This window comes from Porites lutea, chromosome 10 (assembly GCF_958299795.1).
Source record: "Porites lutea chromosome 10, jaPorLute2.1, whole genome shotgun sequence".
Lineage (NCBI taxonomy): Eukaryota > Metazoa > Cnidaria > Anthozoa > Scleractinia > Poritidae > Porites > Porites lutea.
In genome coordinates, this window is record NC_133210.1 from 15,126,133 (window position 1) to 15,137,688 (window position 11,556).

Sequence of the window (11,556 nt, forward strand, 5' to 3'; positions counted from 1 at the left end):
CTTCTTGCCGTCCTTTACTTTTCTTCGTGCCTTATTTTTCCGCCGGTTTAGACTTTCCCTCGCCCCCACTATCTGCCCCTGGGTCTCCGAGGATGGGTTCCTACCTTTTTTGACCAAGAATAAAAGCACTATTTAATTAAGTGCTCCATGCAAAATCAAGGCAATAATTTTTAATAACGTTTTTTTTTTAAATTCTCTTTTACCATTTGTGTTGCTGCTATTTTGCCAGTAACATTAATTTATTGCAGTGTATTCTAAAGCCACTTGAGAATCTGGGTTGTGTGAAGTAACAGCTCTGTGATAGGAACAGAGGAGCTATGGAGCTGGGTGCACTATAACCCCAACAAAAATTTCGCCGGGAATGTTTTTTTTTCTGCATTTACAAAAGTACCCCAGTATTTATAATCTTTGTGTTAAAAGCAAACACAATACTTTTCTTTTCTTTGTTGCACTGTAAATTAATGTTCACGTTATTTTGCAGGAAACTAAAAGAAAACAATGGTACCGTAATAAAAATTTGACAAAATTTTCTCAGGATGAATAATATTGATAGAACTAAACGTGTTTCCAGTGATTTCAGGAGATTAAAACTTTCCAGTGGAACATGCCTGCACCCCCTTAGATATGCTAAGCACCATCAGAGTTGAAATTGAGCTAGTACTACATATGCTCCAGGCTCCCTAATTAAGCCTCAAATTTCTTGGACTTACTAGAAGCAACTAAAAACCTTCCAGACACTTTTTAGGTCGTGAATTTTTATTTCAAAGTTTAATTAAGGACATTCAAGGACTTTCTAGGCACCTGTGAACCCTGTGTACATGTTGGTTCTAACCTCCATCCTTCCAATAGAATTTCAGTACTGCAATCTATAGCTTAAGTCAATACAATTCTGACTCGAATATTAATGGTTATCCTACTGTCAGGCCATTACATTTTTGCATCAGTTTGTAAAACCAACTGTTCCATTTGAATTACTGGTTCATTGTCCCTGAAAAGCCCCATAAGGGGGGAGGATAATTAAGTATTTATTGTCGCCTATGTGAGGTTATTGTTCACAGAAAGGGATGGCAAAAAAGACTTGACTTTAATAAAATGAATGATACAAGTGTTAAAAGTCATTTCTTAGAGCTGGAATAGACCTCATTACATGTAGCTTGTATGTGTTTTTTCTCATCTCAGTGGAGGTCTCAGAGAAAATTGCTCCTTTGTCTTTTCATAAAACTGATTATGTTTATACATGCAAAGGGGATACAATGAATTATTTGAATGAAGCAGTTCCCTAGAATACTATCACATGACCTACATTGGGAAACCAAAGCATACATGCTAAAGAGGTCTATTGAAAAAAGTCAAGCTTTTTCTCCCACTGCTTTATCATAATGGTTTGACACATATTTTTTTTGATAGACATCAAGCAAGGGTCAATAAATAAAGAGAAGGAGCAGCATTTATGTTCTGTTTTGTTTGCCATTAGTTAGTGTCAGGTACAACTGAAGAGCTACAATTCCAATGCAGGATGTGAAGGTTGCCTTTAACAACAGCAAGCTCCAGGAGTGAATTCCAAAGACATGGCTTAAGACTCTACAAAACAAAATTAAATTAACACTTGAGCCACTGAAATAACATTCACGATTTTCAAAATAATTACAACTTTGAATCTGTCTTGGGCTAACATACAGTCATGGATCTCTCTCTCTTCCTCTTGCCAAAGGTCCTTTCATACTTCTTTGATTTTTCACAGGGACCAGTTATAACAATGCTGAATAGAGCACCTTAAATTAATTCACTAAAGATTCCAAGTTTAAAACTTATATGTCACAATAAAAATTAAACAAAGACAAACACTGTTAGCAAAATGCAATAAGATAATTATGTTGGGGCCACAAACTTTCCTCCCGTTTTACAAAATTCTGTAAAAATTCAGAGCCATGCCTTTGTTCATTAATTTATTGAGATCACTCTCAAACTTAGTACCTTAGCTGAAAATATGTACAATATTTTTGCACAACTCGAGATTTCATGCATTTACTCCCTTTGGTGGAAGTTATCCACTCCAATGTGAAGTGGAAACCTCATCAGCAGTCCCTTCACAAGTTTCTACCTGTTTTAAAGTTACATGTATTTTGTAAAAAATGAATAATTTTTTAGCATTATTTTTATCACTAACTGAATACTGACAGCACTTACTCAATAAGAAGGGGCCTGTAACATGCTAATGTCATGAAAACCATTACTAGTGGAAGAAAGGACTTTTGAAGATCAGTCCTGCTCCAGAGCCAAACTAAAGCTGCTGTTGAGATGTGCTGTACCTATGTAAAAATTCACAGAGCCATTAATTTTACTCTATAGCAGAACAGGGTGACCATTAATTATTACAGATAGTATTGCATTAAATGAATTTTGAAGAGATTTTGGTAAAGTGCAAAAAAATTATTAGTACAGTCTGAATGACATGTATCTGATATTTCCATGAGGTGACATACAGTGTAACGCTGCAAAAGAGGTAAAATCTGCAAATAACCGGTATGTGAGTTCTCTAGATTTGGATGAGGACACTGTTACATTGTAGTTAGATTGGTTTTTTGCTACAACATTACAATAAATTTTTTCAGAGGCTCCACATCAATTGATGTTTCCAAGAACAAAAATATAAAAATCTTTCATTAATTTGTTATTTTTTCCACATTATGCAAAGGATTGTAAAAAATCACAGTGATTAATAAAAGATTTGTTATGGATTTTGTTCATTTGTGTAGAGCACTTTTTAATCTCAGCTTTCTGGTGGTATTTGAAGGTAGAAGAAATCTGGATATTTGTGGCCATTTGGCTCTCGAACTCTCTTTCCTTTAAAGTAAGGGCCATATTTCAGCCAGGAAAGTTGATACCCACTCAGTCAATGCATGCCCAGCTTCCTAGAACAGTACACTGTGCACTAGTTATCATTGATGACTGATACTGAAGAAATGTATTCTTCTTAACTAAAAATATTAGTTAATGCAAGTTATTAGAACAAAGCATGCTGTAGACTACGTTATTATTTATTTTAATTATTGAAAAATAATAGAAAAATAATTAGAAGTTGTGGTTGAATTTGGTTTAAATAATTTCTTTCCTTTTGTTTTTAACTTGTTATTATACATTAAAATACCCCAAAACAAAGAAAAATAAAATTTAAACCACAGATAAAATTATTGATCCCCAACATAGACATCAGATAACAGGCCAAAATAAAACTTGGAAAGCCTGAAAAAAATTTTTATCCTGGGCTGATGCAAATTGATTACTTACAAGACTAACATTTGCATCAAAACTCATTTGTATGTACTTCCAGTCAAACTCTACTCCTCTGGCACCAACCCACAGGGGAACAAGGCGTGTCATGACCACCTCTGCTGTGGCCCAACCTAAACAGGATTAGAATAAAAATAAACCAGACTTTACCTCACCTCTAGTAAATAAAAAGAAAATGTCTTATGTACCAAATGAACTGTGAGGACCATTCACCAAAAGTCAGCTGGACTATTCATTTTGAAAACCGAAATAATAGGCTTTTTTTAACGAGTTTTGCCAGGCTAAAATCCAACCATGATTGCTATACTTAATTTAGGAATAGACTGATCTGCCTAGATCACGGCCGCACTCTAACAGTGCCCAATGACCAACAGCAAATTACCTTTGCTCTTGGGTAACAAGGAAATCTTAGTTTTTGTTGTTTTTGTTGTTGTCGTTGTTTTTCTTAGACATTTTCTGCTGAGCACTATGGATTTCACACTTTCAGAGCACTGGGCATCCTTAAATTATTCTAGAAGAATAGCTTTAGGCTGGATAGTCCTGACTAATGATGAAATTCTTTTCACAACTGGACTGGTCAAGCCTGCCAGTTTTGACTGAAAATATATAAGCACCCAATTTTTGATGAAAATATGAAACATGTAAATATGTAGCCTGAATTTTATCCGATTACTTCGAGTCATTATTACTCCCTCAGTAACGTCTGAATCGACTGGCTGTTTATTGCCATGCAGTGACGTAACTACTCCTTTGCTTTAATTTATGCAAAAAGTTAAGCATGATTTTCAAGTGTCAAACCAAGAAATATTGTTTGGAAATGTCTGCATGATACAGAATGGCTTTACTTTTTTGGATCGTAATTTATGTTTAACATTCAAACTATCAACTGCATGCAGTACTCTGAACCGCTTGTAATATAATAATGAAGGGCGGACGTGCTTTTTCCATCTGCGATTTTTTGCTCTTTTTACTACCCCTTCGGTGTCTTTATCCTGATCGAGAATATCTAAAGCAACTTGTCACAGTTCGGTGCCTCTGCAGGAGTTATTTCGAGTTTATTTCGACTCTTATTGAGTCGGTTTTACCTTGCTCTGCATTGCCGACTCTGACAAATCTACGTTGCTTGGCCCAGCCTGTGAACAATGCTTACGGAATTGCTGTTGATTACCCATTGTCTTGTTGGTGTTGGAACAACACCATCGCACCTTCTCATCATAACAATGCTTGTTTGGTGTATATACCGGCTAATTATCCTATATTCTTCAGACGGCCTAGGATCAGGCGTTACAGGTGTCCTTGTGCATATTATTCCAACACATCGGCATCGTTCCATCCATTGCTTATTGGTGATTTGGTATTTAAATTGAATCCTGGACCCAAAGGAATCCCGGTGATTGTTTCAACTCGCAGAAGTCATAACCATGAAACTCAACTGTCATCTTTGTCACGGAATATTAGCAATTTAATTAGTGTTCGTCGTTATTCTGCCTTGGCACCGATTGTTGCAGACAAACACTTGTCGCTGTGCTTGCTAAATGCTCATTCTGTGAAAAATAAGACTGCTGACCTTTTTTATTATATATGCGACTGCAAGGCTGACCTTGTTGCGATCACTGAGACTTGGCTGACTACTGACGACGCTGCTGTGCGAGCTGAATTGTGCCCGGTCAGATACAAAATTTCTGATCGCCCACGTACTGGTCGTCGTGGTGGTGGAGTGGCCTTGATATACCGTGATTCGCTATCTGTCAGAAGGATTGATGCTGGCGGGAAAGAATCCTTTGAATACTCTGAATGGACAATCTCATCACCTTCGCTCAATCTTCGGCTTGTCCTTCTTTATTGTCCACCTTATTCAGCTGATCACAGAGTCTCAACTAATGATTTCTTCATGGAGTTCTCTGCCTACCTAGAATCTATACTTCTCTCCAAAGGGCATCTTGTGATTGCTGGTGACTTTAATATCCACGTCGACGTCCCCCATGATCCTGACTCAGTCAAACTACTAGATCTTTTACAGTCTGTTGGCCTCCAGCAACACATCACTTAGCCTACGCAAACTCAGGGTCACACACTTGATCTCGTTATCACCCGTTCTAGCGATGACATCTTAAATAAGGTCCCTGTAGTTGATCGCTTTATCTCTGACCACGCATCTGTTTATTGTACACTTCAGCCCGACAGACCTTGCATGACTACTAAGAACGTTGTCTACAGAAAGCTGAAATCCGTCGATCTTGAATCTCTTAAGCGGGACTTATCTGACTCCTTGTTATGCAGTGATCCACCGGATCTGCAAGTGCATCTTCACTCAGAAGATCCACGTGACCTGGATGCTCTTGTACGCAGATACAACACTACACTTTCCAAAGTCATTGATTGTCACGCCCCACTTAAGACTAAGACTGTGAAAGCTAGACCTGCAGTGCCTTGGTACAACGACGAGATAAAGGCCGCTAAACGCTTGAGATGTAAGGCTGAGAGAACCTGGAGGAGAACGAGATCTGTGTCTGACTTGAATATTTTCAAGTCTTACAGAAACCGCGTGACGTACCTCATGAACCAGGCCAGGCAGGCATTTTACACTAACTTTATTGATGAGAATAGCACAGACCATAAAAGATTATTCAGAGCTACCAAACAACTCCTTGCTAAGAAAGAGGAGTTTTCATTTCCTAATTATCAGGACAAATCAAAACTAGCCAATGACATCGGTGGTTTTTTCGTTTGAAAGATAGATACAATTCGTTCTGATATTGATGCCGTAGACATCGAACCAAGCGCGCGCAATGCGCTACCTCCTGATCAGGAAGTAGATGATACGCATGCTTTTCATTCCTTTCAACCACTCTCGGAAAACGACGTCTCTGCGCTCATTCGTAAGTCTGCTAAGAAGTCCTGCCCGTTGGACCCGATGCCAACGTCTCTGGTTGTTGGCTGCCTTGACCTGCTGTTGCCTGTTATTTCACAAATTATAAATCTTTCGCTATCATGCGGCCATTTCTCTGAGGAATGGAAAGAAGCTCTGGTTACTCCAATCCTTAAGAAACCTGGCTCAGACCCCACGCAGTTGAATAACCTTTGCCCTGTCAGTAACTTGGACTTTATATCAAAATTGACAGAGCGCGCTGTTTTCAACCAAATTCACAGTCATATGAGTCGATTCGCCCTTTATCCAACCTCGCAATCTGCTTACCGAAAGGGTCACAGCACAGAAACAGTGCTACTGAAGGTACAAAATGACATTCTCATGAATATGAATTGCAAGCATGTAACTCTTCTAGTTCTCCTAGATTTGAGCGCAGCGTTTGACACTGTTGACCACAATATCCTGCTTGCTCGTCTTAAGTCAAATATTGGCATTAATGGCACCGCCCTTAATTGGTTTACGTCTTATCTTAACAACAGGTTGCAACGAGTCTTGCTAAATGGCTTTACATCTGACAGTTTTAAGCTTCCTTATGGCGTTCCACAAGGATCGTGTCTGGGGCCATTGTTGTTTACCATTTGTTCCAGCAAACTGTTTGAAGTCATCAAATGCCATCTACCTGAAGCACATGCCTATGCTGATGACACTCAGCTTTACCTGTCATTTAGTCCTGACACGGCTACTAATCAGACTGATGCAGTCATTGCCATGGAACGCTGTATATCGGACATTCGTACGTGGATGCTTACGGATAAGCTCAAACTTAATGATGACAAAACTGAGTTCATGTTGATTGGTACAAAACAACAACTTTCCAAAGTAAATATTGACTGCCTTACTGTAGGAAGCATTGACGTTGTTCCTGTCACTGTGGCAAGAAATTTAGGGACATGGTTCGATTCTAACTTGAATCTCCAGGAACAGATCCAAAAAACTTGTAAATCTGGGTTTTTCCATTTATACAATATTCGGCGTATCCGAAAATATCTGTCCCAGGAGTCTGCACGAACTTTGGTCCATGCTTTTATCATTGGTCGTATAGATTACAGCAACAGCCTTCTATTTGGTTTACCCTCTGCTCATCTACTTAAATTGCAACGCTTGCAGAATGCAGCTGCTCGACTTATATCTAATGTCCCTCGCTACAGTCACATAACACCAGTACTATGTGCGTTACATTGGCTTCCTGTCAAATTTCGTATTGATTTTAAAATACTTCTTTTTACTTTCAAAGCTATCTACGGTCATGCACCTGGTTACTCGATCGATTTGATTGCTATCAAAGAACAGCCGCGCTATAATCTCCGTTCAGCTAGCGGTCTTATCTTAAAGTATCCTAGTTTAAAACTGAAAAAGACTTCAGGGGATCGTGCTTTTTCATCTGCTGCCCCTAATTTATGGAACAATCTGCCCCTTCACATCCATCTTGAGGACAATTTAGAACGTTTTAAATCTTTACTAAAAACGCATCTTTTTAGACTAGCTTTTGATATGACTTGTAATTTTTTTTACCTACTATGTAACATATTTAGTGTTTTTTTTTAATCTTTATTTAATTTTTAGCATTGTTTATTCTTGGCCTTAATTATTTTGCTCATTATAGTTTTTATTTTCTTTTAACATTTACGAGTTGTCACGCGCTTTTGATCATATTTGCATGGAAAAGGCGCGTTATAAATTTTAAATTATTATTATTATTATTAATTCCATAATCAAACTCGGTTGCAATCACACAATGAAATAAGTACACACACGGAACACTTAGTTTAAAAACACAATGATTTGCTTTAATTGAAAAGAACAGTGTGCAAAGAAAGTAGTGTCCGATAGCCCGGGGCTAGTGGATTTTGTTATCCGGCTAGTGAATTCTGTTTTTAACTTGCCCTACTGGCAAGTGATATTTTTTTGGGAATTTAAATAACAGAAGAACTGTAATCAATCCTGCTCATCAAATTTTTTTCGGGCTAGTTGAAATGACTTTCAGGCTAGTACATGTTAGCTACAGCTTGCCCGAATGGGAAGCTGTGAAACTGACTTTCTTTGCACCCTGAAAGAAGCTATCTGGTCCTTACTAGTAACGAAGAAAAAACAAGGGAACAAGAAAGAAGAGCTAACAGAATCAATACAGTTGACGGTGAAAATAGCTCTAGGAGGTCGAATTACAACATTGGTCTCAGAAACTTTGCATAAACAAAATCACTGCCAAAACCACAAAGCGCCTCTAAATGAAAAACCTACCGACTCTCCGTAATGATTCTTCATTCGCAGTTCAATTTAGCATTTCAGTTCGGAAGACAAGGGCAATTTTGTTGTTCAAGATAAAGATTATCAAAATGTTTGAACTCCATGAAAGCATACAAGGGATATGATCTCCTGAATATCAAGCGACAATCCCACTAAAATTTCTCATAATTATGCGAATGTTTAGACAATCAACCAATCAAAATCACTACCCAGTTTTTGGGTAGTGATGATGTCACTGGATGGCATTAATGGCCGGTCGATTCAGACCAAGTGTGAGATCAAGATGCCTGGATATTGGCCAAGTTCTTTTTTTGTGATTGTATCGCAAAAAAGAACGAGGATATTTATTATTCAGCCATCATGACCGAACTCGCTTGGTCAATAAAGGATTTATTGTAAGGCCAAAATGACAACTTTTTCCTTGTGGGACCAATGGAAATCATGAAAGGGCAAGAAAGGCCCCATCTCGCTCACTCTGGTAGCCAATCAGAATGCAGGATTCCACTCATCTTTCCCACTCATGATTCAGACACATAATAATTAGGAATAAAAGCTTTAAAGTAGGCATGGAAGGGACTTGCGACTTGCGACTTGCGAGCGCTGAAAGCGCAATTTACTAGGGGGGGGGGGGGGTCCTGGAGCATGCCCTTCGGAAAAAATTTGAGATCTGGGCCTCTTAGAGTGCATTTCCAGCATTATCGAGCAAAAATTAGAGTGTTTGAACAGAACATAGACATCATTGAATTTTGGCTTTTGGGGGGGGCGGGGGGAGGGGGAATTTTCAAAGAAAAGTAGGTAGCTAGTGAATTTTGCCGGCCGTTGGCTCTTATTGAGAACCCTGATCATACCTACTCCTGCCACTAACACTTTCAGTTCACCCTTGCCAGCAATTCTGGTCATCACCAGATGAAGACCAACAAGATCTGCTATGTCTACTGTGGATCGAAGAAATTCCTAAAATGATAAATAAGAAAAACTACTAGTGAGTTCAATAACTTTTTTACAGCATTGCTCAGCAAAGTTTCTAATGTAGGGAAATAAATTTAATGATAGCAGATGTGAGGGGCTAAACTATAACCATCTTAGGCCACCCGCAGGCTGTAAAAAATGGTTCTAAATAGATACAACAACAAGGTACAGTCAAACCTCGTTAATACGGACACTGAGGGGGCCATAGAAAGCGTTCGTATTCATGGGGCGTCTGTATTAAGCAGGTTGAATTTAGAGAAAAAATGTAAAGGCATTCTTTCCCAAGGGACAAAGCAAACTGTCCGTAAACATGAGGTGTCCGTATTAAGCTGGTGTCCCCAAAGCTGGGTTGGACTGTAGTCATAATGCCGTTGTTTTAATCAATTAAAATCAAATTGTATGCAATGGCTTTAGATACAAAAAGGGAAACAACATACCCCCATGAAGTCCATGTATCCTGGAGATACATCTGATGTGGGAAAAAATGTTGCAAGAACCAACATCTGAAAAAAGAACATAATTTAAAGCTGTCACACACCTCTTGTTAATACAAAATACATTGTAATAACTAAAGAATACCTTGCCAGTTTCAATACAGTCAACTAGCTCAATAAGACAGACACCTTCAGGACCGGCCCCTACTGTTTGTCTTAAAGAGGTTTCTGTCTTATGGAGATTCGAGGTAACATAAAAAAAAATACGCGCTGGGCATCCTGGATTTCATGCTAGGCTCTCTTCAATTTTATTTAGCTGCCTGTGAAGTACATGGATATATTGTAGTTCAATTTTATTCTTGGTTTAAATTTTATTTCCCTTTGTTTTTGAGGTATGGTAATGACATATGATAATGAGTTTAACAAGAAGAGGAAATAAACAATGGAAAAAATAAACCACAACAGGGACATAGTCACACTGAACGTTTTGAAAAGGAGCAGCTAAGAAACATACTTGACATTGGTAATATTCTGGACAAATCACCTAAAAACGATCGTTTTTCACTTAACATCGCTATTTCAAAAATGTGCCAAGATTTGGCTGCAAAAGTCATGAAAAATTAATGATAAATTATTTTACAGACATTACTTTGTATGGTGGGGGCACAAACTTGCAAGTTTCGCTACACTTGTTTCTAATCAATATGAGAAGTTGAAAAAAAAAAATCCTGGGAGGGTCCATTGCTGTTTCACTGCACTCCTTTTTGAAAAATAGAAAATACTGTAAATTGTTTTCACAGTTAAATTTGCCATAAAATTATTAAATGTTGTCTTCTGTAGTTTCAGCCAAGTTTATAGAGTCAAAGTAAGGTGGCTCGACTCAGTATTTTTGTAACAACCAGTCTGCAGAGTATGGCAGGTGTACACGAGAGTTTTTTAAAAATATATAAGCAATAAGGGCCTAAAAACGGCCTTGCACGCGCGAGATCTCGTCGAGTTCTGCCATACTCTGCAGATGGGTGTAGCGACACCTTCCATCTTTGAATCTCTTATACTTACGTGATATTTATTCCGACCGCCCAAAAAATAATATATCACAATAAAGTTTAATCTATGTGCAATACATGTGTTGTAATGGCTTTTACAGTAAAGAACAATTTATTTAAGTATAAGAGATTCAAAGATGGAAGGTGTCGCTACAAAAATACTGGGTCGAGCCACCTTAAAATGAAGTGTGAAATAGTCTGGCCTTTCTTTTTACCTTACAAAGTTGAGTGACCAAGTAAGCGGCTCCTGCCTTCACACATCTCCAAAAGGCACTGTACTCAGAGCTACGATCCAGAAAAAGAAAGACAAAATTCATTGCTTCATCAAACATCGATTGAGGAACACGCGACTCTCACGCGACCGCCCATTCTTCTTGAACATAATATCATACTGAAATTCCTGCAAACTTACAGTCCAGAACATTTGTAAACAATGAAGTAAGGAAAGTATGCTAAGGCTACGCAGTTTCCAAAATGGAATAAAGTCATTTCGTAGAAATAAAGTCTTGAAAGAAAGATATTCTTTTTGAAGAACAAGATGGCTTCGGAAGGACTACTTTGTAACCTGGCATACTAGGTAGCCAGGCAAGAAATCTAAATAGGATCGCAGGCTCACGAAAATGCGGCGCTACTTTTGAATTCA

At 38.2% G+C, this 11,556-nt stretch overlaps 1 protein-coding gene across 1 annotated transcript; it reads right to left on the minus strand.

Moving 5' to 3' along the window:
• Nucleotides 1-155: 155 nt before the first annotated feature.
• LOC140950737 (BOS complex subunit TMEM147-like) lies at nucleotides 156-11,465 on the minus strand. The gene is made up of 7 exons (XM_073399975.1): nucleotides 11,326-11,465; nucleotides 11,129-11,198; nucleotides 9,871-9,936; nucleotides 9,313-9,418; nucleotides 3,289-3,404; nucleotides 2,188-2,309; nucleotides 156-1,581 (listed from the first exon to the last, which is right to left on the minus strand). Exons 1-7 carry the CDS (start codon nucleotides 11,400-11,402, stop codon nucleotides 1,449-1,451), a joined length of 690 nt encoding a protein of 229 aa, XP_073256076.1. The 5' UTR covers nucleotides 11,403-11,465; the 3' UTR covers nucleotides 156-1,448.
• Nucleotides 11,466-11,556: the final 91 nt, after the last annotated feature.